The sequence below is a fragment of the Neodiprion lecontei genome, chromosome 6, assembly GCF_021901455.1.
Source record: "Neodiprion lecontei isolate iyNeoLeco1 chromosome 6, iyNeoLeco1.1, whole genome shotgun sequence".
NCBI classification, from domain to species: Eukaryota; Metazoa; Arthropoda; class Insecta; order Hymenoptera; family Diprionidae; genus Neodiprion; species Neodiprion lecontei.
The window spans coordinates 16639640-16667612 of NC_060265.1; the positions used below are offsets into that span (position 1 = coordinate 16639640).

Below are 27973 nucleotides of genomic sequence, written 5' to 3' on the forward strand. Positions count from 1 at the left end.
CTCGATAACTTTACATTTATTTCCGAAATCCCAACCATTTCCTGTAGTTTCGTCAATGACATTTCCATCAGTGTTATTGCAAGAATACTTCAAAGAACCTGACGGGAAGTTGTCATTATTTTCGGATACTAATGTTGAAAGGTTAAACAGTCGGTGACAATTGATATCAGTAGTTTAAAACAAAAGAGAGAGACTTCTTGGAAATAACTGGAAAAGTAGAGAAATGGAATTTATATGCAGACATATTATTTCTGTTAATAAAAAAAATATCCAAGAAAAAAATAGTAACACTTCATGCTAAAGAAAGAAAATTGTGTAATTGTACACGAGTTTTCCGTCATCTTATAGTTTTCACTGGTCTTCAGGCACAAGTAAGTGCTGTTTGGCTTTTAAATCTTCTACTACGTAGTACTGCTGTAGTCGTCTTAGCCACTGTTTCCAATACATATTCAATATCTGAGAATTCATCTCATATACTGAAGCTGGTTCACCACTTGTGTACCCTATAACAATTAGACCATTCTGGACCTGTAAAAATTCACAATTATTTCCCAAGCGGGATTCAAAAAGTTTTGTCCGTATTTAAATAGCCTACTATTGGTTGCGTAACTATTCACCTGAAATTTATAGTTTTCGTCAGAGTTTAGTGCTCCGATATACGAAGCTGCTTGAATTGGTGCATCGAAAGTGCTACGTATCGTATTCTTCAATCTGTCCGACTTTTTCCACTCTATAACGCACAAATTACCTCTGAAATCAACATTTAAGAATTTTCAGAAATGTATAATCTTCAATAACTCGACGATACAGTTATGTGAAAATTGTTCGTGATGGTGTAATATGTTTCTAATATTTGGCAGTGACACTGTCGTAGATTTTCTTTTTTATATTTTGATTGGTTTAAAAGGTCGAATCAAAAAATTTGTACAGGTATGAGAAAATCTTAATTATTAGGGCTGGCATTCTAAATCGACGTTTTTCCACAACCGAAATTTCGACTAGAATCGATTTTCGAGTATCGGTTTAAAGGTTGAAAACCACTGAGTCAAAATCAATTTTGACAGAAAAGTCAAATAGTTCGATTTCCGGATTTTCGAATTTTCCATTTTTGGAAATTCCAGTTTCCAGTATCAGTTTCGCTCCGAGTTTACTGTCAGTCGTTTAGTCTACGTATCGATTAGCGAATATGCCGAGTATCGTGAGGGAATAGTTCGAAAAAACTGATGATGGGATAGAAGTAGTCTGTTTATTATGTAATAAACATATGAAATATAAAAGTTCCACATCTTCATGTGACTGCATTTTGAAAACGTTCACGGTCTTATATTGAAGCGAAGGTAAGCGGAGTGTAAATAGGAGCAGAGTATATAGTGACAAATTATTTTTAATTAAATTAGCCATTTAATCACACATTATTCCTGCAATGGTGATTAAACTTACTTCAATTTCACATTCTTCTTATAATACACGATGTTTCAGAATTCGTGACAAATATTTTACACACTCAATCCTTATCAAAATTGGGCTTAAAAGTTCTTCAGCCATATTCTTTAGTGTTAGTTTTAATTTATTTCTTCTTAATAAGAACCTCTTACCAAACAATTTATCTAGTTTCGAGTAACTTTACAAAGGAATATTTCTTGGTGAAATTGACCAATAATTTAAGAAAATTCAAAATCTGAAACAAATAAGTCAAAAAAATGGCTAAGGAACTTTTGATCCTAATTTCAACTACGATTCATCCCCGTATAGAATTCGTCGTAAATTCTGAAACACCTTGTATAGTACCTTGTATACATGCCTCGATGCTTTACTGCCGTAAGAGAAGTTCTTTAATAAATTACTATTTTAGCGTTTAATTGTTTAGTCATTCTGAAATGAATTTGAAACGTCCTCCAAGTCTACTCCTAACAATCAGACTCGGCATGAAGGCCTCAACTCATCGTCAGTACCTTCCGTTTCTGAGTCGGACTCGAGGATCGTGACTGATTTGGTTTTATGGAGTATTCTATAAAATGGGTGTACGCGTGGTGAAGAGATACGAGTGAAATCCGAGATTAGAGGAACTTCTCTACGTGCAAGAAGTTACAAGAACAAGTATTTTTTTAAATCAAGCCGTGCTTTGATTATATTTCGAAATATAGGCCGATAGTTGAAATTGTCAATAGCAAAAATTCTGATTAAACTGGATAAGGATAGTTTTTATTTAATGTAACAACAGAAAGAGACTACTAAATTTTGAATGATTCCGTCTATCCGTTGGCGAAATTACCTGATTCGTTGAAAACCGATATTGAAAAACCGATGTTCTGCTGGAAATCTACCTTTTGGGTGATACTTTCTTTGTTACCAAGGTGATGAAGGTTGCCTGACAGAGCAACTGGATAAGCAGACATGCTTAAAATAATGTACATAACACATAAATTAATCAGTATCGAAAACCGAAAATCGAACTATTCGGTTTTCGATAAAAAAACCAATTTCGATTTAGCGATTTTTGACTTTCAAACCGATATTCGGAAATTGATTAAATATTCGGCCTTTCGAAAATCGATTGTTACCAGCACCAGTAATTACCGAGCGGGAAGTACTAAAAAAATGAATTAGATTAAAGGGCCTAGCCGGGGTTACATAGGAAATATGCCCCTGAACCGATGTGGATTTACTATACGCCACATTTTAGAGCTACCTCAAAAACCTGGTTCGCGCAAGTTTAAAACCTTTATCTATATTAGTACGCTGGAAACTCGGAATAACGTGGATTTCCGTTTTTTCACGATTACTATGCTATTTTTACTGTAAAAAATATGAAAAAAATTGGAGATCTGGCGGATATCGATGTACATACTTGAGAATTATTTCGAATATTTTCGGACCAAATTCGAGCTGTGAAAAATCTTTTGAGGTTTAAATTTTCGAGCTCTTATTAAGTTTGAAGAGTGACTAGCTTCTTTTTTTTACAGTATGTTCATTGCGTTATTTTTGATTTTATGTAATTTTTTCAGATTTTTCTGAAAGGTGCGCCATTGTTAAAAAAATCAAAAACCAATTTTTCAATGGTTTTTTGGGAGAAAAGCAACTCAATGTCAACTCAATCATCGGGGGGGACACATTCCCGTGATCTAATGATTCTTTGGAAAATTATAAGGCCTGCAGAGGTATTAAGTAGAATTTTCGAAACCGAGCAAGTCAATCCTGCTATCAATGATGATAGTGATGAAGACTGAATACATTATATTGTACACATTTTTTACATTATGTAATTTCAAATCTGTTTAATATACTTCTCAAACAGATGAAAAATTATTAAAGCTAAAACATTATAAAACCAAAAATAAATTTGTTCGTTCATTTAGTAAATAAGGGAATATTTTTAACTATGTCAAAGAATTATTAGATCACGGAAATGTGTCCCCCAGATGATTGAGTTGACATTGAGTTGCTTTTCTCCCAAAAAACCATTGAAAAATTGGTTTTTGATTTTTTTAACAATGGCGCACCTTTCAGAAAAATCTGAAAAAATTACATAAAATCAAAAATAACGCAATGAACATACTGTAAAAAAAAGAAGCTAGTCACTCTTCAAACTTAATAAGAGCTCGAAAATTTAAACCTCAAAAGATTTTTCACAGCTCGAATTTGGTCCGAAAATATTCGAAATAATTCTCAAGTATGTACATCGATATCCGCCAGATCTCCAATTTTTTTCATATTTTTTGCAGTAAAAATGGCGTAGTAATCGCGAAAAAACGGAAATCCACGTTATTCTGAGTTTCCAGCGTACTAATATAGATAAAGGTTTTAAACTTGCGCGAACCAGGTTTTTGAGGTGGCTCTAAAATGTGGCGTATAGTGAATCCACATCGGTTCAGGGGAATATTTCATGTGCAACCCCGGCTAGGCCCTTTGTTTGGTACTTAATTTTTACTGCCGATGCGAAAATGTTTACAATATTGAATATCAATGATAAAATATTATTCCAAAAAAATTCAAATGCCACAGTTGGTTTAATGAAAATAATTTAATAAGCAAAATATGAACAAATGTTTTGGTATCACTTTTGTTAGTCGTATTCTACAATCTGAGTTTAGTTGATACAAATTGGGTAATTCTTTCCTTAATCTTGTAATTTAAATTTTGACAAACATATTGATTATATTGTTTCAAAAATTACAAAACAAATGAACTGTATTAAACGTTTTTCCAAAGGTTTTAGTGATGTACAAACTTTTATAACACATTGTTATTCATTTATGTAAAGAATGTTAACTTACTGTTCTACTGTTTGGAAACCTCATACATATACAAATATTTACAAACTAGAAAATTTAACTCACTTTTTTTTGCATTTTATAACTTTTAAGACCAGCAATCCAAGGCATTTTACTGATCACGATTGCTTCAATATTTCTTCAATTCTTCTAATACCTTCAGTTTGTTTAGCAATGCATAGAATTGATCTATTTCTAATTTTGACTTAAAAAATTATTAACAATGTAACAATTGACTATTTACTTCAATATTTCTTCAATTCATTTGATACCCTCAATTTGTTTAGCAATGCATAGAATTAATTTATTTCTAATTTTTACTTATAAAATTATTAACAATGTAACAATTGACTATCCCGAATTGCTATCTAGGTTTTGTTTTTTGCTGCAAGAAAAACTGTACGGCACAATAATTATTATTTCTACATAACTTGAACAGCAAATGTTACTCTATAATTGACACTATATCATCATTATGCAACGAGAATGAAAATTGGTTTCAGCCTTACAACACTAGTTTTCGCACTATAAGAAACCTCTAGAGCTTTATTTAAGTATGTATGAATAGTTATTTCTTTTGTAAATTACACTACACCACTGTGCCGTATAATGCGTTATATACCGAAAAAATAATGCGTGTGGAGTTGGCCCAGCACTTTTGGAAAATAATGATTATAAAAATTGTGCTGACTTGTGCTAAAGGTGTGCTAACTTGTGCCGTCAATCCGCCTTTCCTAACTTCAAAGGATTCCCAAAAAATCACAAAAATCTGATAAGCCCAGCACTTTTGAGATAAAAAAAAAAAAATTGTGCCGGGTTGTGCTACATTTGTGCTAACTTGTGCCGTAGTTCATTTTTTCGAAAAGTCCATTATTCACACGGAAAGAAAAAAAAAAATTAGGTTGAGAGAAATGGTGCTGGGTTGTACCGCATTTGTGCCAACTTGTGCCGTGCTCTAGTTGCCAAACATTCAAGAAAAGTTGAGAAAGTCCAGAAAAATCATCGAGAAAATTGAAAAATTTACACACGGCTCGGATCTGTCGAGATTTTTGAATTTTTTCGATCGTGCTAGATTGTGCCATGTTTGTGTCAACTCGTGCCGTGCTCTATTTTCCCAAACATTCGAGAAAAGTTGAGAAAATCCAGAAAAATCATCGAGAAAATTGAAAAATTGACACACGGCTCGGATCTTTCGAGATTTTTGAATTTTGTCGATTGTGCTAGATTGTGCTAATGTTTGAGCTAACTTGTGCCGTGCTCCATTTTTCAAAGAATTCTAAAAAAATTCGAAGATGTTCGTTGTTGTACAGAATGGATTTTGCAATGATATACTGGAAATTGCTAGAACCTTTGAACGGCGGGGATCCGCTTGATGCCCCTGACAAAAAATTTTGATTTAATTTCTAAAACGAAAATTTAGTCAACCAGGTTTTCCTAGATTTTTCATTACTATTCATTTTCTTTACCGCCCAACCAGTTAGTCGATTTTGATTGAAAATAATTTTTCGCTGTCAAAACACAAGCTATAATCCTTTATAATTTAAAATTTTTCCGTCCAGCTGTTCTCCAAAACACTAAGCCTAATTGTATTTATGACAAACCGACAGACAAAGACATAGACAGACAGACAGACCAACGTATGTAACTATGTTCAGAATCATGTGTGATGTCAGCTAAAGGGTCCAAAAATCGAAAATTCATGAACTGGAGAAAGTAGTTTTCGACATGAAACCAATACTTTTCTATCGCCTGCGTGATGAAAAGTAGGTATAAGAAAAAAGAAATTGTGATTTGTCCTCTCCTGGAAATGTTGAATCAACTCGGTTTGTCAAACTCGGGTAGATTGCTGTATGTATGCGATCCGATTCTCCGAAAATTTGAGGACGAAGGCATTTTGCGAATGGCTGGCTGAAGTGGCAGAATATCTCCATTACATGGCTTGCTTCACCGTGGAAACCATGGGTGCTATATTTATCATCGCAATTCGTTGTCTTTTAATTTGAACGTTCTCTTCTAGCGGAAAAAAATCATCTTTCAATTTTTTTGACACAATTAACACTTTTTTCTTCTTCCAAAGAAAAGATTTTTTTCCGGCGAGTCCAAAACAGTAACATTAGGTAGGTTTCTCAATTATAGGATAGCAAAAAAATTCAGTTCATTTTTTTTGTGTATTAACTTCGAATTTATAGCATAATTCAAAACGGCTATGCGGTGTTCAAAAGTACCACAAAAAAGCGCTGTCTTTTCCGTCTTGTTTTTTTTTTGTATTTTTTTTTATTTTTTTTCGTTTTTTTTTTGTTAATTATTTTTGGGGATTTTTGGGAATTTTTTTTTTTGTATTTTTTTTTTTTTCATTTCGACAAAGTTTTTACTGACCCGTTGTATTTCAATTTGTCTCATGTTATCTCTGGAGATGCTGTCTAATGATATGCCGATACATGATATTATACACATGAGACAATCTGCCACATTATAAAATCCCGAGGCTTTTTTATACAACCATTAGTGTATACGAATATTTAATACTTGTTGCTTATTTAGGATTGCACAACTTGTTTGTTAAAAATATTTTAAATATCACTATATCGCTTTGACACGAATAACCTAATGTAAGTAGTAAAATAGTACCTACCAGTAATAATAATAATTATTTATTCGGAATTTCGGTTGCTTCATTTTACGTATTTATTATTGAAAAAAAATCCAAGTGTAATACCGGTAATTATTCGTAGCGGAGATTACTTGTCAACAGAATGAGATATAAAAACTAAAAATCGAAATATGAATAGAAAAATATTGGTCACGTATCGCCTGCCGTATACTACAACCATAGCCATATAAAAGGAAATATGAAAAGTTTTAGATTTAATTTCCACTTGCATGAAAATTTATTGACACTTCCTACTCATTTCTTCCATCGGTCAGAGATCACATTTCATGTGCACTCCTCAACTCTTTACAATGCTCAACTGACCGATCAGTTATCGTTCTTATTTTCGAACATGACCATCTACGCTGCTACGCAACTACGCTGAAGTACTGTCTGTAAAATCTTTAAAGGCCGCCAAAGAAATGTATGAGCACGAGTTGCATTAGGCTGAAGTGTAAACAATTAGGAATGGGTCAACTGGAAATGACTCAGATTTTGACGCAATTTTACGTTTTGTATCGTCAAATTCAAGCCATTTCGTTCCCTGAAATGAATATCTTACGTAATGCCCGGATCTTCTACCCTGTCCTCCATAACGTACAACCACTCCGGCTAGCAGAAATGACTTCCCCTTCAGTTGTATACATTTTTGAAAGTCAGCAAGGTTGCATTTCTTTTTTAGACCAAGCTCGGTGGGATCACATTCCACTACAATTTGCGATCCGTACGTCAAAATTATTTCTTTCTCCTCGTTACAGCACACTGATTTGTGATTCGGCATACCGTTTACCATCGCATCGCCCAGCCTGCACAAACCATGATTCAGATTATATCCACATTTAAAGGCACAATAATAGATTTCCTTATTGTTTTGTTAGAACAAATGTGGCATATTTTTATTTCCGTGTAGCTGGGATCATCTACTAACATGTACTGCGCTACGTTACCAATGCTTGAATAACAATCAACAGTTAACACGTTTTCTTTAAGCGTATCTTCAAATTGTTGCACTTTACTCAGTTGCAGAGCTCTTTCTTGGTAAATTTTGGCACTGGAACCATCTTTCAGAAAATTTCGTAAAAAACGCATGAACTCGGATTTGGATTTTGATATTTCTGTGTGAAACGTTTCGTTTACGCATGCTCCAGCCAGTATAGATTTTATGCTGTCAAAGCAGCAAGTATTTTTGACAATAAGTCTATTTTCTTTCTGCTTTATCGACGAGCAGATATTGCCGTTTTCCAGATTAGCCAGGCCAAGACGACTTCTCTTTGAAAAGCTGGTTAGTTCGAATTCTGGACATGCATCTAGGTACGTTTTTCGCTTCACCCCACGTGATTGATTTTTATCCTTCCAGTTGTGTTCGATATTCAATTCATGGTTTTCATCAACGAGGAGAGAAGAGTCATGGCTTATTTTTTGTCCGATTGTGGCCGCGTTCATGTCAAGAGTTGTGCTGGTGTATGATGTGCAGTTGTCATTCGTATCTGCTGTAGTCTCCGCCGACACCTTATTCACCAGCTCTTTGTAGTCATCAAGGGAAATTCGGTCTTCTCACATTTTTTGTGAGTGTGACCAGTGGATAGAGAACATATAAGATTCTCAGTTGAATTTTTTTTGCAAAAAAAAATATTGATTTTTTGCAAAATTATAGCTATTGTAAAATTCGCACGCATGAACTATTATTCAAATGCGCCGGAAAAGGCCGATCTTTCCCGAGCCTAATAGTGACGTCACGATGTTGTTCCCGAACGTGCTGAATAGCCATAAAGCACGGAAATTATACGTGAAAACTGTTTGTCGTAATATTTTAACGCAAATAAACTGATATGGCGTGTACTACGAGTTACCGATGGTGTTATGTGCCCTTGTGTAAAAATACTACAAAAAGTGCACCAAGTAAAATATTCGTCGTAGTTCCATGAGACGAAAAAAGGCGAGAGGTATGGTTCGCGATGGCACGTCGTCCTGATAAACCAACAAATTCAAATTATTTTTGCTGTCAAGATCATTTCAATGTAATTTTTCAAATTTCAATTTAATTTTTCAAATCTCATTCTCGCGAGCAGTTTCGATACACCTAACCTATAAATTGTTTTTCAGTTAAAAGAGGACATGGAAAATTATGTTTGCTTTGCTTCAATGGGTGGCCCTATAAAAATGAAAAAAAATGCTGTGCCACATATTTTCGATTGCCAGTCAGGTCGTAAAAGATGTTTTCATCCTCGCCCGACATCTGAGAAAAGGAGACGTAAAGCAGATGTAACCGATCTTCTTGCCACGCCAAGTTCTTCGTCGTTCGCTGAAGCTGCCAGTAAAGAAAATGTTTCCCTCAATATCAAGACAGCAACGGAGGTAAATCCGTAACTAATACTTTCAATGTTGGCATTGCAGTAACTATACTATTGAAATGTATACTTTTTTCATACATTCAGGAACCTTTCCACTTAGATATCGATGATGCTCGTATCGCTCCGGAACTTCTTATACAACCTCTGGTATCAGAGGCTAAAATTAAGAGCAAACCTGCTGAGAAAACCTTTCAAAATAAAGGGGTGCAAGTTAATATGCCACGTTCATACAATTTTCGCAGTAAATACATGTCATGCAATATAAAAGCCAGTACTACGGATGCAATATGTTCACCACAGAAGATTAACACACGAGATGCTAAGAATTCACCGATAAAAGCTTCTGGTCAAATCAAAATATCTACGGAGATACCGTTTCGACTATGGTATCTTCATTCGCTCGCGGGACATCAAGCGATTGGGAGCCACTTTCCGCAGAAGAGAAAGAGATCGATTCAAATCAACGACAAGAATTGAAAGCTACAGCTTCATTACTCACAAATTATTTCATAAGTACTGATCCAAAAAATTACATTGGTGTTTCAAGAGAATGGAATTGGATTATAGATCTTCTGCATATTCACACAAAAATTCGCGCTGATGATATAAAATTAACTTTAATGAAGATTAAGTTGGACGACACGTTTAAAAGATTGGGCGAACAATTTGGGATGTCAACAAGTCAAGCAAGTAAAGTATTTAATAGTTGTGTCCCAAAATTAGCTCACATGCTGAAACCTTTGATATATTTTCTTTCGAAAAATAGTATTAAAAAAGCTCTACCGATTCCTTTTCGCGCTAATTACTGCCACGTCCAATCCATAATCGACTGTTTCGAAATACAAATCGGATAACCATCAAATAGCGTTCATCAAGCATTAACCTGGTCGGAATATAAGAAATGCAACACATTGAAATATTTAATATCATCCACACCTGATGGATTTATCAACTATATATCCGCAGGATATGGCGGAAGAATAAGCGATACACTTATCACAGAAATATGTGGTTTTTTAGAAGTATTACCAGAAAAATGTGGGGTAATGGCTGATCGTGGATTCAAACAGATTCAAGTTCTTCTGAACAAAAAAAAGTGTACACTTATTCGTCCCCCAAGTGTATCGTCTAATGTGAAGCTGACAAAAACAGAAGTATTGGAAACGAAACGTATTGCAAGCTTGCGTATACATATTGAACGAGTTATTCGGCGATTGAGGGAATATAAAATGCTCATACCCCATGCTTGTCTTCCGCACAGTTATACGTCTGTAATCGATTATGTCATAATAATCGCTGCAGCACTCATAAATATACAGCCGCCAATAATAAAAACGTGAATAGAATTCAAATGCGTAAAAAAGTCTTTCATGTAGTTGATAATATTTATTGTTTAATCGGAACATATTGTGAACAAATCGATGTAGACGGAATATTATAAGAAAAGTGAAATATAATAACTTTCTTAATTACATAAGTTTTTGAACATTTTTGAGAAAATATAATCTTTCCAAAATTTTGTTGCCTTATCGATTATCTCATTAATATATTCTTCATCGAACGTTTCCCAAAGAAGAGTAATGTTCTTCATATTTTCAAAACTTGGATCTGCCACACAAAAAATGCCTTTATGTTTACCGGTCGCAAACATTTGTAAATGCATTTGGGCTTTGCATTTGTCATTCATTTTGCCTTGGGGTAAAAACTTGTCAAACGTTTTTACTGTTGATGGGCATTTCACTTCCACAATGAAGTCGTCACATATGGCATCAGGTGAAGCGCCTAACATTGGGAATGATGGCACCAACTGCAGACAGCAATTTCGAAAAATAATCCTGTTTTTTCGGAAGGTTCTTGTAACACCGCTGATTCTAATAGTCTTCCTCGCTGCATTTGTTCTGTATCGAATAATTTTGCTGCTCCAGTCACTTGTTGGATAAATGAACCATCTTCTATTCTGCAACCAGTCGCTTCGTATATCTTTGATGCTGTAACTCTCCCGTACCGAAGTTCATGCCAAAGAAGTGTATCACTCTGAGCACGAGTAAATTTTTCGGCGACGTCACACAAATCATGTGACATCTCTGTTGTTGGGAATGCAATAAAATCATCAACCAACTCTCCATCGTTCTAGATAAATTTCATAAGAAGTTGATGAATCGACAGTGACACAATTTTGCAATTTTTTAGTTCGAAGTTATGCCTTGTAAGCTGACTGTCCACCTGTTTCTCTTCCGCCTCTTTAACGAGAGCTTGGAAAAACGTCGTATTCTCTGGCATTGGTCTAAAAACAGATGAAGTTTCTGTCATTTCGGAACACGCGATGAATTTTTTCGCCGTGCCTACGGATGCTAAAGCGGATCGACGCCAGTAGCATTCAATTTCTGTGACTGATGGGTGTTCTGAACGACGATAAATCCACATCAAAAATGCAGTAGCATGTTTGCAACCACCTGTAAAAAAATACGATACAATTAATATACATATTATCAACAAATATATATAAATAAATCGTGAATCTGAATATGATCGTACCATTTGGTTTACTGCACAATTAACTATCAATATTGAGGTTTATGATATTGACGCAGCGATAGCACTTTTCATCAAGAAGTTGATTGTTACAGTGCTTTGAAGCAACAAAATAATCATAAATCTTAATATTGATAACATTTCATTCGCTGCGCACTTGTGGGTTATTTTTTTCCATTAATGGATTTTTGCACATATATCAGGAACTTCTGATTATTTGTATTTAGATACATTATCTTACTTACCACTGGCTGCTGCGCAATCGTGACATTCCATATTCATAATTTTTTCTTCCTCTTCGTTCACAGTTAGCGTAACAGAATACCCTTGGTTTCTCACTCGGTGCTCAGTACACACTCTGCATTTTACTTTACAAATATGTCGATCCCTTTGGGGACAGACATAACCTATAGCTTGATCGCCATACTTTTCTCGGCTTGACCGAATAGAATCGTTGAATATTAAGTTTTTTCGTTCAACAGAGTTTTTTCCTATGAGATACAACTAAAATTATGAAGCTTTGCATGAATAATGGTTACTTACATTGCAGCCTTTGCGTGGCGAATTTCGGCAGCATTGAATTGATCACCGTTCCTGATATATTCACACACCATAAACATATCAACTTTCGGTAAATTCTAAGAATCGGCTTTCACGAAACCAGATTCGAGACGATTTGCCATTTTCTACGATTATGAGCCAAGAAAATAATAAATTGTGTTCTGATTGACACCTCGAACGTGTAAAGACTTGGTGAATATGAGCCCGCGAAGTCGGCAACAACATCGTGACCTCAAACCAATGGCGTGGCGTTTTGACATCACGTGATAAAATTTAAACTTGAGTGATTTTTAATGTATTATTATTTAATATAATAATAATTATTTTAACGTAAAAATATTATCAATGGCTTTTACTAATGATATACTATGGAAAAAAAAACATTTAACCATTTCTAAAATTTATGAGAAGACCGAATTGGAGTTGAACTCGTCGCAGATTCTCTTATACTCTGGATGGAGCTAGATGCATCCTTCTTCGGGCAGTCATCTTGAATTGCCCAATCCTGAAATGCAACAGCTAGCTTTGCTCGACCGTCGAACAACAACAAATGCGTAGCGACATACTTGTCCACCCTCATCGGTCGAGATTCGTTACGCAACATAATGTGCTTCACATCGTTCATTTCGGATTCCACAGGTGCTGAGCTCAGATTTATTTTACCGTATCCAAAAACTCCTATCATTACGCCTGTATACAATGGGAAGTAGTATAGTAGAGTCTTTAATTTTTTGCATATTTCTGGGACGTAATATGGGTTTAGCTGATCTCCTGTGCTTGACAATGCTACCGTATTGCGACATTCATATATTAAACCATGAGCCCAGGTCACAACGTTACAATCGTCTAATGTTGTTTCACACTCGTCAATACAATCGTCGTTGTCGGGAAGTTCTTTGGGGATTTCTGAATCATCGAGACCTTTGATCTTCCCGGTAATCATACAGCGGGCACATTCAGCTGGCACCTCCTGTCGTAGGCTATCTTTTCCTACGTCTTCGCTAAGGTACAGAATGACAATACTTGTCACCAATTCCACGAATCGAGCGAAGATTGTTTGTTTGGTGAGCAATGCTAGGGCAAAAGGATAAAACTTTTTAACTTTCGGGTTTTTCAGTGTTGAAAAAAATTTCCACCGCGACAAGAAATGTATGTAATGGCATATATCCAACCGTATGAAACATTTAGGGACCTTCATTCCAGATTTATTTGAAAGTAAAGCATAGCACGTCGACAAGTAAGTCTTGAGACTTGAGCTTTGACCAAATGCCTTTGCAATGGCATTGAGCAAAGCTGTATCGAAGTCGCATACTACTGTTGATGAAAGAGGGAATCCGGATTTCTATTTTTCACCAATTCTCAAAAATTCAAAAAGCCAATACTGAATGACATTTACATTTTGGGCGGCGCTCAACATTTGAAAGGCTGGCACCTTATACGTCCTAGTATCGACCAGTGCCTGGTAAAGATAAATGTGTGGACTTTGTTCTCCACTTGGTAATAGTAATTTCTTCACCAATGAACCGGTGGCATCGATGTACACAACATCATGGTTATCTATATACACCGCCATTTGTGTGGGGGTCCAATAGTGGACAAAGAATGGATCGTAACCTATAGCATGTATAGCCCCACATAGTCAATGTATTTCATGTTAGTCAAACATGTGATTGCCCACGCGCCTTTTACTTTTAAAAATTTATCCCGTATCTCCTGCCTTCCTTTTCGCAACGTCGCTGGCCGATAGAAGTTCGGAGGTTCGCCGTCATACATATATCCATGTTATCCCTAGCATAATTTCTGCGCCAAATCGTAGCCGACCCAGTCGCCAATGATTCTGTCACTTCGATTCCTTTTTCACCGTTCAGAGGGCGTTTTTTAACATGTTCGATCGATGGATTGAACCCTGATACACAGCATTCCATCTGAACATCAGCATTTTTTGGAGGCTTATTAGCAATAATGCCTATCAAAGTACATTTACAATGTAGGCAGTAAGCGTACACCATAACGTAGATTCCCGTTTCGGAAACCGTGCACCGCTTAAACATGAAGGGAAGAGGTAGTTTAGTTTCTTTAAACACCAGTTCAAATACCGCGTTTGTCCATCTACCACGACGCAAAATGGAATACTTACGTTGGACCTTAGCGATCGACTTGTATGTGATTCTTTCAGAGTCTAGATCGTGCCACACTTTGAGCGGTATTTCAATGACAAAATTAATGTCTGTCTCTTTTGTCGTTCGATTGAAAGATTCATCATCTTCGATAGATGATGATGTTATATTTATTGGCCGTTGTAAATTATGATACTGAAGTAGTGCGTCATGAATGCCGTATCTGTTTAGAAGTATCACAGTGTATATGTACTTCGGTGACATTGCTTCTCCTAATAATTTACGGATTTCCGTATACACATAAGCTTTAGGGGGAACGGGTCTTCCGTCATCATTGAGGACGTGTCTATATTCAGGACTCAGGAGCTGTTTGAACAATTCCTTTACAGGAGCCATTCTCGCTAAGTCTAATACGAATTGAAATCTATATTCATCGGCAAGCCATAGACTGAAATAAAAAATATTCTACGAATTTGTTGAAATCACGAGGTTTATCAGATGAAGTGTGACGACCGTTTTTTTTTTTTTTAACGACCTTTTTTTTTCTTACAACCTTGCCAACCAAGAACTTTACCAACCAACAACATACAACACCGGTATCTACAAACTTCGAGTCGCGTCGACACCTAATCACTTTCTCATACAGCTTTAACCGCGGAAAAAGACGCCGCCTAGTGGCGTCAATCGAAATCTCGCCTACGAAGTAGCGCTGCGCTAGATGGCGAGCGCCTCGGGGCACATATATAGCGGGTAGGAAAGTATGATCAACGCGTAAGCCGCGTTATCCAGACAAGATATGTGATATTAAGACACGATAACTTTGAATCAGTATGACGAATGGAGTAAAATAATTTTTAACGATCCTGAAAATTTTGATGCATTAAAAATCTAACCTCCGTGTTGGATTCGGAGAGGGCTGTGTAGAGAATAAGTGGACACGAAATATATAGAAAACAACTGAGAATAGTGTATTTATACATGTACACTGATATAAGTAGTGGATAACAATATAGATTAATGAAATAACGCTTCGCACTGAGCAAGGATGCGCAAGATATCTTTGGATATATTTTTAGTTTTAAGCTTTCTATTATTTTTGATTTCTTTTTGCTCTCAGCAGCATGTGGTGTTACACAGACATTTTTAACCTCTCTAAAGGAAGTGACGCACGTTCCGGAATGTTCCAGTAATATATATTTTGCGCCTGCGCATACACCAATGTTGCCAACTCTCAATCATGAATTATAATATTACCAACACTCCGAAAAGCATAACGTTTACAGAGGGCTCAAGTTATGAAACAAGGTTGGAAATAAAGCTTGATGAACTTAATTTTTTATTCGTTTTCATTAAGCCAAATGTAGATATAAGTTATTCAGAGGTGATTCTTCTACGAATGTGCCCTGTATCGAAAATCCAAATTTAACTGTTTGTTTTCTTCTCTCATTTAGTCGTTGAGCGCGTTCGATATTTTGCATACGTGCGAAGGTAGATTTTCTGATATTGTGACGTTCTTTATGCTGACCCCAATGGAGTTTATTCCGTATACATTTTATTCAAAAGGGATACAAACTTCTACAGGCCTGAATCTCAGAATCGTTCAAAACTTGTTATTGTTGTAAATTTTGAACGAGATACAAATCTTCCGTCTCCCGTTTAATTTCAAGTGATACTATTTTTCTAATAAATCCCTTTTATATTCACTCTCAACATGCTTCCTCCTTTTACTTTATTTTGAATTCCGTTGAAAATATTTGGTAGTTTCGTGACTATTAATTAAAATTTCCTGGGTAGCGTTCACTAATTATTGTGAAATTGTTGAAAGACGTTACCACAGATCTTTTTCGTGGTTTTATCCGGAAAGAATTTCATTCGACTCATGGTTAGTTTCTTCTGGATGATAGGTGAATTGAGGATTTATTTTAATTTTGAATTATCTGGCGCCCAATCAATTTCGAATTGTTTCTGAGTTCTGATGCGATAAATACTTTTGAATAATTTGTTTGAAATTGGAATCAATTCTCTAATGGTTTCTGAATTTTTAATGTGCTCACTGTAGATTTGAGTCAATTACAGCAATAAAAAACTCCATTCGATATCTCTATAACGTTTGTAAATGAATTTAATTATTCGACAACTACGTGTATATGACATGAGAGTTTTAAAAGAACTGAGTTTGGAAAAACACGTTAAACAAAATTCTTTCCTTTCATGAAATACAAATGGAACAGATCATATCAATTGATCTTTGATTGAATCAAACTAAATCTCATTAAAAAAGGGCGGCACAAGTTGGTACAAACACGGCACAATCTAACACAATCGAAAAAATTCAAAAATCTCGAAAGATCCGAGCCGTGTGTAAATTTTGCAATTTGCTCGATGATTTTTCTGGATTTTCTCAACTTTTCTCGAATGTTTGGGAAAATAGAGTACGGCACAAGTTGGCACAAGCATGGCACAATCCAGCACGGTCAAAAAAATTCAAAAATCTCGAAAGATTCGAGCCGTGTGTCAATTTTTCAATTTGCTCGATGATTTTTCTGGATTTTTTCAACTTTTCTCGAATGTTTGGGAAAATAGAGCACGGCACTAGTTGGCACAAACATGGCACAATCTAGCACGATCGAAAAAATTCAAAAATCTCGACAGATCCGAGCCGTGTGTAAATTTTTCAATTTTCTCGATGATTTTTCTGGACTTTCTCAACTTTTCTTGAATGTTTGGCAACTAGAGCACGGCACAAGTTGGCACAAATGCGGTACAACCCAGCACCATTTCTCTCAACCTAATTTTTTTTTTTCTTTCCGTGTGAATAATGGACTTTTCGAAAAAATGAACTACGGCACAAGTTAGCACAAATGTAGCACAACCCGGCACAATTTTTTTTTTTTTTTTCATCCCAAAAGTGCTGGGCTTACCAGATTTTCGATTTTTGGGGAATCCTTTGAAGTTAGGAAAGGCGGATTGACGGCACAAGTTAGCACACCCTTAGCACAATTCAGCACAATTTTTATAATCATTATTTTCCAAAAGTGCTGGGCCAACTTCACACACATGAGAAAATATCTTCAAAGTTCGCATTCGGTCACTGCTGACTCGATACCACGCAAGTTCTTCGTCTATTTCTCGCAGGCTGGCCATACTATCTTTAATTTGAAACTGCGAAAGGCCATAAAATGATTGCATCGATGACGACAACAATGATGTTTTCATTTTATTTATGGGGCATTTCCTGTCAAAACATATTCGTCGTCGTCGCCGATGCAATCATTTTATAGCCTTTCACAGTTTAAAATTAAAGATGGTGTGACCAGCCTGCGAGGAAATCGGTTGCAAGAGCGAAACAGCTCTTGGTTAGTATATACATATATCAGTGAGCTCTTGTCTTACGTGAGTGAGCGTAAGAGGGAGGTGCTTGTTTATGAACCAAGACGGCTTTGGAATCGCCTAAGTCCATACAACTAATTGATTCAAGGTGTTTTTGGGTCGGAAAGACCGATCCTTCTTTTTGCCCATCAGAGGAAGTCCTTTATATTATCCATATTTACCTTTATTTCAGGGGTTAAGGCAAAAGAACTACACAATAACGGGGTTTTCTCATAGGTACATGCCTCAAAAAAACCGCACACGTAACAGTATAAGGTTTGATCTGCAGTGTCTCAACAAGATTTTCAAGGTTATTATGATTAGCATGTAGGCTTCTAATATTGATACATAGTATCAAAATGTGTTTATCATCTATATTTTTATTAAGGATTCCAAGATCAGAGAGCAATATTTCGTCATGTATCATTCCTTTTCTTATTCCATCGATGTTGATAGCTTCATTGAAGTTGCCGTTCTTCTTTAAATTACATTAGCACGATCTTGTTTCCCTTTCTTACTCCATGTCGATAATATAGGTTTTATTACATAAACAATCGTATCAATCAGCTTTTTAACCTTGGATTTTATAATTTGACACACACTCATAGCAGTAGCTGGATGGTTTACATCCTGACTGGTTTTGTACTTGGTGTCACTATAAATGCAAGCATTTGAACTCCACACTATGACATGAATTTGTTCGACTGACTTGAGCATTTGAGGCAAACACTATTATTTTTGCACCTATGATCATTATGACCAAATTTACCACAATTATTGCATGATCTGTCATTAATCACGTCATACATCTTGCAGTTTTGATATACCACAAAATCTTTGTTTTTCTTTTATTTTATATGTTTACATATTTCAATTGTCACCTCTAAGATTGAACTGCCTAATCCATTTATTTGGTTTCTGTACATGTGGCGTACATGATACGTGTTATTCAAATTACTGAAATTCAATGAGTTTAATCTGTAGCTTCATTAATTGAAGTGAGAATAAAACTAATCGTATGTAAGATGTTGGCAATGATTGTTGTAAGTAGATTCATCATTTTGAGGTTGGCAATAAACGGCAGCGTTTCATTCTTCGCTCTCTAATGGCGCTTGCTATACGCACACATAAAAGTTGACCTGTGTTGTGTTATAAAAGTAATATCCATTCCCATCAATTGATCAATTTGTATTTTACATGCACTAGCTGACCGACTGGATTCTAATAACTTTTCAGTAGCATTGACATTATTTTCATTCATACAGCTTATAATAATTTCATTCTCAATCTTCGTATAAATTTCTTTAGCTTGTATAGATCTATCTTTTATCAAGTAATGATCGACTTTCTCGTTGATGCCCGTTGGTTTATCATCATTGATCTTCTTTACTATAATTTCTTCTATCTCTTTACTATAATCTTTTCAGCTGATATTTATTAATATTAGTTATTTCAGCAAAGGTTTGCTAATTCACTTGTTCCCATTGTTGCTTTTTTCTGGTTCCTTTATATTTCATTTTACTCTCTTTGCTTCAGTAATGTATTTTCTCTTTTCGTAATCTCAAGTTCAACATCTGCATCATCAGTTATTGCATTCAGTTGTTTGTAACTGACCTTTCAGTTCTTCCAGCGTTTCATTCTGTGCTTCTCCTTTACTTTCTCCTTTTTTTTCGTTTTGATTCCTGATATAATCACTCGAATCATTTGATTTAGTTTAATGCAACTAGCTAGCCAGATGACACCGTCAACTAAAATTAAATTTAAAGACATTTTTAACTGAAGTTATTTAACAATTCTAGATTTAGATTGATTCAGTTTGCCTAGCAAAATTCAACCTCACAATCTAATTGAGGACTTGAAAAACTATTTATTTGAATTTAATGCCAAAGAGAGTAAAAGTAAGCTTCAAAATAAGATACCAAATTAAATGTCATAAAGTTTGAAAAACAATGCAGGTCAATAATAATACTTGAATTACAATGGTGCACAGAATGATTCCTCGGTAGAACGAATTGGCGGCAACGGTTAAGTAACAAACTTATCGCTATTGGCTCGATCAAAGTAAAATGATGGGATATTCAGCCATTATCATCTGTAGTATATCCCGCTCTTCAATTTTGCCTCAACTGATGTTAAGAAGGTGGCTATGGCCTGATGAAATTCACTATGGCACCTGATGTCTGACGGAACAACCAGGTTCGATGGTTATAATGATTGCACCGCTTGAGAAACCAGGATCCTTGCCACCTAAACGTTTTGACCATCAGGTAAGGCATAATTTTCCTCGCGTTAATCAAAGTTTAAACTTCGAGCCTGCTGAACAAAAAACGAATTTTATCATTGAATCCATGTTGAAATATTGTAATTGTCAAAGATCACGTAATTAGAAATTTACCTGCATGCTTCCATGCCTGACAAACTTAGTCCCGCTTTGACAATGAATTATTTTGTACCTGAAAATATTAGAAGCTACTATTATCAGACTGGATCTTTTGGTATTTTTGGATACAACTAATATCCAATAAAATGCACAAAACGTAAATCATTAATGACGCATTTTTAATTTTATGTAAATAAAGAATCTGTTCACAATAAACATTGTTTTTACTCACCTACCTCTGCTTGTCCAAACTCCCACTTTTTAATGACATTTCACATTGAATTTCAGATTTTTTCTTTCAATAAATAACATCCAATTTCTGTATCATTTGATATTTGCGTCGGTTGAATATTTTCCGATATCGACCACGGTATTGCTGTATTCTTAGACAATTCACGCTACGTAAAAATAAACAACAACATAACCTCAATCCACGATATTATGCACGAGAGATTTACAGCTCTTGAGTCTTGTCTCATTTTGTGTACGTTGGCCCCCTGCTCAGCAGACGAAAACATCGCCGCGGGGCGATTTCACCGACCAATGAAATTGAATTATTTGGCGCATGCGCATTGTATGTATAGTTTCAAGAGATTGTCCCGGTATGTCTATGAATAACTTACAGCGCCGCGTAGTGGCCAGTAGTGGCAAAAAAAATTTGGAGAATAATGCGGCTACCCCCACCACTCAAAGGATCTAGCCGCAGAAACATGTCAAAAATGCTCCCGAAGATTTTCAGCGCGGAATAGGGGAAAAAAATTTGTCATCCAAAGGAACACATTTCGACCAAAATTGAACCCTCTAATGTTCCTATTTATTGCGGACTGTCAAATATAGCGTTTTGACGTTTTTTCTTTTTTTCTTCGACCTCATTGAAGCTATCGTACTAAAAAAAATCACGAATACGAAACTGGTCAGAATACGTAAAAACACGTCTTTTTTTACCCATCTTGGCGTCAATTTCGAGGAGAAAAAAAATTAAGAAGTTTTCTTTTCCTGTTTTCACTATGATAAAATAGACTTGCATCCATCATTATTTTTTAGAAAAAGTATGTGTTCAAAGTACAAGACTTCTAATTTTTTCAGATTTTTCGCATTGGTGCACCATTGTCAAAAAAAATAAAAACAGCATTTTTTACCAGTTTTCCGGGGTTGTTCAGTATCTGGATATTCGATGGTCGATTTATTTCACTTCCGAGCTCGCTTCTACAAATACACGTACAGACACATTGTTCCAAAACGAAACTCGAGATTTCACCCTGAGCTAGCTAGCTAATATGACCCAATATCAAATCAGCAGGAACGGTAAATGATTTTTTTTAGTATTTATATTTATATTTCACGTTTACACTGGAGGTCACTCAAATTCACGTTTTAGTATTAATTTTACGTGGTAGGTTGGAAATAAATAGTCCTATATGTATTTGAAAATTTCACTTATTTATAAAATGCATACCAAATAGTTTCAATCTTCGTCACTGTCATCATTAATTACCAGATTAACTTTTTCGATATTAAAAAGACGCGATAAAATCTGTGGGGGTCTTATAATTTTCGAAAGATACCTAGCGTGGGAGAGATAATATATGATGGCGGCCACGTGTGAGCAGCTTCCAACAGTGCGTAATCCATTGGCGCATTCGCATGATTACAAAAAATGATGACAGAATTGAGATTCTAAATTTACATCGGGAATCTCCATGAGTAGTATCGGCCAATCGATATATTTTTGAAGCAATTCTTTTTTTTTTTTGTCTGTTGTGTATTTGTAGGAGCGTGCCTGGAAGTGAAATAAATCAACCATAGAATACCCAGGTACTGAACAACCCCGAAAAACTAGTAAAAAATGCGGTTTTTATTTTTTTTTTGACAGTGACGCACCAATGCGAAAAATCTGAAAAAATTAGAAGTTTTGTACTTTGAACACATACTCTTTCTAAAAAATAATGATAGGTGCAAGTTTATTTTATCATAGTGAAAACAGGAAAAGAAAACTTCTTCATTTTTTTTCTTCTCGAAATTGACGCCAAAATGGGTTAAAAAATACGTTTTTTTACGTATTCTGACCAGTTCCGCGTTTGTGATTTTTTGTAGTACGATAGCTCCAATGTGATCGCAGAAAAAAAGGAAAAACGCCAAAATGCAATACTTGACAGTCTGCAATAAATAGGAAAATTAGAAGGTACAAATTTGGCCGAAATGTGTTCCTTTGTATGACATATCTTTTGCCCCTATTCCCAGCTGAAAATCTTCGGGGGTATTTTTGACATGCTTATTCGGCTAAACCCTTTCAGTTGCTTGCAAGACCTGTATGTAAGACCGTGGTAACGTCCTAACCTCAATGCGCTATTCTTTCCGGAGAATTTCACAGCTCTTCTCCCATATCGTGCGAGTTAGCCCCTTACTTCACAGTCGAAAATATCATTGTGGGACGATCTCGCAGACTAATGAAATTGAATTATTTAGCACATGCACAGTTGATTTCTAAGTTTCAAGAGATGGTCCCGGTACATAATTTCAGTTTTGATTGTATAGTGTCATACTAATCATTTCTTACCAATATTTATTAATAATTCTCACCTATACAGAGCAACACAATCAACGACTCCTCTGTAATGCAATTTAGAATGTATGGTGTGGCTTTCCAGTGCTGCGACTCCATGCACTTCTTTCAAAACCTGCTGCACACTCTGCCAAGATTTCTCCAATGCGTCAGGAACATTAATTGGCTTTTGGGTGAGAAAATTGTGAATGATAGAATGAAATTGCCTCCCATAACAAAGTGTCTCTGAAATAAAATAAAACATTCTGAGGTTACAAACTGATTGGCAAGGTACAGTGTTCTGTAAGTTTATTACAATTAATTGAATAAACTTTACAGTAACAGGTAATCAAATTTCTGGGCTGGACAACAATCCTATTAATCTCATTAGGAATTCGAAATGCATGCAATAGCGGAATGAAGTTCCTGCAAATATCGAGTATTAAAATCTGGAAGTAAATGAAATCTTGTAAGTCATATGCAACAGTAAGATGATAAACTCATTGATAAAGAGATCTTGGTGTGCTGATGAAGTGAGCAAATCGTATTTTACACTTTTCTTTTATTTCTAGGGAAATGAAAACAAAGTTGAAGTTCACAATGTTATTATGACAGTGCATTATCAGAACAAACCCTAGGTTATTTTGCAACATCAGGATTATCTGAATTTCAGTGAACCATAGTAAAACAAACCACGCTCATATTTAACAAATTCAACTCCTTCAAAAATATTCTGAACATTGAAATTTTAGTGTTTGTGTGTTGGTACATAAAAGTTCAGGAAATCGTATAGAAGTACGAAAAACGTAGGTTTCACATAAGTGAGTGAAAATGTGTTGTCATTATATTCAATGTTTTGGTAAATTTTTACAACTTCTTCAAGAGGTCCGGACACCTAGTCTGCTCAGAGAATAGGTGTATCTTAAAAAAATTCATTAACTCGAAAGTATGAAATGAAATATTTTTGTCTTTATACATGTAGTACAATACGGCTCTAGGAATGCCTGAAACAAATACATAAAAATATTTAAAAATAGCGGTGTTGCATCAATTTTTGTAGAGACCTTCTACACGACACGTACGTAGCTGGCTGCAGATGTATCACCGTTATGTTGCATCTGGAAAAAAAATTAGCTTACTCGTGAAGTTTTGCTTAAATCTGGTGTGCAGTTTTTTTTTTTTCACCATCAGGAAAAGTATGGTGAGCTCATGACAAAAAATCCATATTTTACACCAAAATTTAACGAAAAATGACATGAATTTAACAAAAAAACCACTAATCAAGTAATCGCAAAAATCGTACGCTGCAATGTAGATAATATATCTAAGAATATACAAATTTCAAGTCAGTCAGATTGAGAGTTTTCGAGATCTACTTGCAACCAGGTCGAAAATATTATAGTATATTGTATAACAAGGAGGCAATCTAAGTTTTTTGGGGCCAAACGAAAGTTTTCAATATGAGTTGTAGCATGCATACTCGATTTTAGTTACGAGCAAGACGAATATTGCAAACAGACAAGGCGAAAGGACCGTTGCCTCTTTGCTGCACATGATTCATTATACAACAAGTGTGGTTTGCACTTTGCACCAAGCACGAAATTAAGGTTAGGATCCCATAATGTCAGCTATGTTTGTGACTGGGCATGCGCATTCAAAGACTCACTCTACCGTCACAGAAATGGGTACTTAGCGTACCGAGAACCTGCACTAAGAAACGCATAAGACAGGATTGCATTGTATAAATGTAGATTCAAGATAATCGCAAAAAGTAAATGTGCACCATTATCAGAGTGATGGTATGGTCTTTGTGTCTTACTTTTAATCAGCAATTCCTGGCCCATACATGACCCCTTCCGTAGGCAATTCAGCATCCTAGGCTTTTTTGTGAAAAACTCTACGTGCTTGGCGAGCCTCTTTTGTAGTTTTTTTGAGGTCAGACGTCTGCGGTAGCGCAACGCTCCTGTTCGAGTTCCATGCACAAACTGTAGCAGCGATCTCCGATTCATAGGTATTCATCAACAAGATGCTGTTATAGCCATCGCTAAAAGTGCTGGCAGCAATATAAGTAATAATTTTAATGATATCCATACTGCTTTTGTTACTGTTTTGCGTGAAGCGTCCTTCACACTGCCCTAACAATTTATCTAAACTCAGGTCCTCATGAATAGGTTAATGGCATCTTGAACAGTTTGAGGTAGAGCATTCTTGTGTGTATACACATCTAAACTGACGATTAATTTTGATATTAGGCAAAAGCACAACAAGTCTTCTCGTGGGGGACAATTCCGATGTTGTGGCTTTTCGCCAGCCGAGCTCTTGTGGTTAAATATTGCTCAAATATTTTTCCTCATTTTGTCTTTGGCATGAGAAAACCTTCGAAGAGTGGGGCCATCATATACAGTTAGCTCCTTTTTAATGTTACGAAGTCGTATGTCCTTTCTTTTCCACATGTTACCTATACTTTCTTTTTTTTTATCAATTTTTGTTTGTGTGGATTCACATCAGAAATTCCTTTATAAGTGTTAGAATCACCATCTTCAATGTGGTTTATGCTTATGTTTAATGGAAATTATACTTTTCTATTTTTCTTCAAAATATATCTACTATACTATTGACTTCGATTTTTCGAGCAGATCCTTCGTGATTGGCATAACATTTTTCTTCGTGATGTTTTTTCCATGACTTGTAATCAACTTCACAAGATTCTTACTACAATAATCACAAGTTTTGCAGTAAGATTTGATTACTAAACTTATAACTTTGCCTGAGTAATATCCAATAATTGTCGATATGCCGTAATGCAGGATATCCTGATTTGCACCAAGTTTTGTTATAAGAAACAGTTAGATCTAGACCTTGTCTCATTTTGATTGATGAAGTATCGTTGAAAGGGTGGTACGTCACTTTTGGTAAATCCATGATGCCGTAAAATTTCTCTATTCCTCTCAGACTAATTCCCAAGATTCGGAATGTGAATATAATTTGTCTGTTTATCTTGTATACTTTGTTATTGATGACAGGATTAAAATAGGCACTGGTTGTTTCACAAGAGTTACACGAACTCACTAAATTTGAAACTGAGTCGACGAATGTACGATTTCACGAAGTTTACAACACTCATCCATTTTTTGCACTTCACAACACTACTAATTGCTGAAAAAACAGTTATGAACTTTCTAAAGATTCTAATCCGATACCCAAAATTCACAGCAGCCAGTATATCGATGTTGTGGCCAGCCTTCAATTTCTCTGCTGAAAGACTAATACTCACCTTATCCTGCTCCATTTCGAATCGATGCAGCAGGGCAATTTTGTTCTTTTTATACTTGTTGATCAACTCATTCAAGACTTGCTCCCTTTTTCACCCAGGTGAGCTTGGGTTGTTTGTTCCTTTATTTCTATTTTGTACGCAAAATTAGTTTATAAATAATGATACATGCTTGTATGTTGCTTGCCAGATACTGACTGACGCTTTCAAAATTCGAAATAACCGATTGACTGCTCACAGTGGCTCGATTTTCCTACTGAAAAATATATTTAACTTAAGCAATTTTTCGAATTTCAATACAAGGTACGGCTCAAATTGTTAGCAACACTCGAAGGTTAGTTGAAATTAAAAAAAAAAAATGAAAAAGTTGAAAATTTCTGGGCGGCCAGACCCCTTAAGCCAACACACCACAATTGTTAATACTATCATTTCTCACAGATTGACATGATTACGTTGCTCTGAAATAGAGAAAAATATATAATATGATTTGCTCACTTCATCAGCACTTTAGCTTTCCCTGAAATGAAAAATATTGCAGCATGCGCAACTTAACCTGTAGACTGCTGGAAAGTCTAAATATAGTTTCTGGCTGTCACATTAATTATATATAAGGTACAGACACAACATTTTGAGACTGTCTAAGAGCAATAATGCTCTTAAAATCCCGGCGATCTAAAGGTTGAGAAAAATTTAAGACACCGCTGTATGGTTGCAATGCAAGAAATGACTCGATTATCGCGTAGAAAAATGACTCTAATAATCCTGAAAGTGTCATACTACCTTGTTGATGTTCTTCGAAGCCTTTTTCACCCATCAAAGCTATCATTCTTTTCTTCCATAATTCTAAATTCAATTTTGACTCCTCTGACATAGTTTGATTTAAAATTTTTGAAACACTTGGAATAAATGCTGTTGTAGAATCATGATACACCGGTATAGAAACTACTTCGTGTGTACACACTCCGACATCCTTACTTTTATCTAAATAAGAAAAGTTAGTGATATTTTTTATTAATATCTCTGAAGGAAAGCCAAGTCGTTTGTTTTTATGGACAATATGAGTAAGATGTTCAACTTTTCCGGGCACATTTTCCATCCTAGATTGTTCAACTTCTGCATCCACTAGCGAAGTACGATATATGGCTTCCTGTTTCTTTCGTGCATTTTTTGATGTTTCTTCAATCTTTATCCTTCGGCTTGGTATTGATTTACGATTAATTTTTACTCTTCGTACCACTTCGTTATCCACTTTCGAAAGCCAGAAAGCCTCGGAGTCTATTTGGGACTCCGCTTCGTTCAGGACTTCTTCATCTATGTGTTTCGCTCTAGCAATTTTTTGCTTCTTGGTTTCAAGAACCTTCCCGTATAGCTGCTTATTCTCGGATTGAAACCGCATCATTGATTGAGCTCGTGTTGTCTTCGAACGAAGTACCGATTGGAATACCTTACGTAAACAAGTCAGGCATGGGACGGCAAACACAACCATAACCTTCATTTTCGCAGGTTTCGTAACTTTCTGCAATACATGAGTTAATGGTTAGGTAATACGCGTCGAAGAAAATGCTTAAAAAGCAAGACAATCAGTGCGTACGTTTCATTAATTATGACTGAACTGTTATTGCTGCGAAATATATTGAATACGGGATGAATAATGGTATTGTAACAAAAAATAATCAGCAACCTGAATTGGTTGACGTGTTCTCGTGTCTTCTTATATTTTGAAATGATGTGTGACTGTTTACAATTGTTGATTACGTCACTGAGTGGCGATTCTATTCAATTTACCATGTAAAGTGGTGAGCAAGAGGTCGGACTCCTGAAAAATAATAATACTGGAACCACTGGAACGATCTAGGGATGGTAAAATCGATTCCGATTCTACCCGAGAATCGATTCTGTGGTCAAAAAACTCGATTCTTTAGATTCGAT

At 35.6% G+C, this 27973-nt stretch overlaps 1 protein-coding gene across 10 annotated transcripts; it reads right to left on the reverse strand.

Moving 5' to 3' along the window:
• On the reverse strand, positions 1–27921 carry LOC107218035 (mitochondrial genome maintenance exonuclease 1). 10 transcript variants are annotated; one of them, XM_046742884.1, is made up of 5 exons: positions 27830–27921; positions 26825–27560; positions 22812–23019; positions 618–750; positions 1–528 (listed from the first exon to the last, which is right to left on the reverse strand). In XM_046742884.1, the coding sequence occupies exons 1-5, from the start codon at positions 27830–27832 to the stop codon at positions 352–354; spliced, it is 1257 nt and encodes a 418-aa protein (XP_046598840.1). In that variant the 5' UTR covers positions 27833–27921; the 3' UTR covers positions 1–351. The 10 variants fall into 10 exon arrangements, 7 of the variants coding, with proteins under 7 accessions (XP_046598840.1, XP_046598841.1, XP_046598842.1 ...); XM_046742885.1 differs by having other exon boundaries at positions 27726–27858; XM_046742886.1 differs by lacking the exon at positions 27830–27921 and adding an exon at positions 27636–27818.
• Between the last annotated feature and the right edge of the window lie 52 nt (positions 27922–27973).

Coding starts and splice junctions, on each gene's coding strand:
- LOC107218035 (XM_046742884.1), bottom strand. Junction 23,020..26,824: donor CTTCGAAGAACATCAACAAG/GTAGTATGACAC, acceptor ATTTTATTTCAG/AGACACTTTGTTATGGGAGG. Junction 529..617: donor ACGAAAACTATAAATTTCAG/GTGAATAGTTAC, acceptor GAATTTTTACAG/GTCCAGAATGGTCTAATTGT.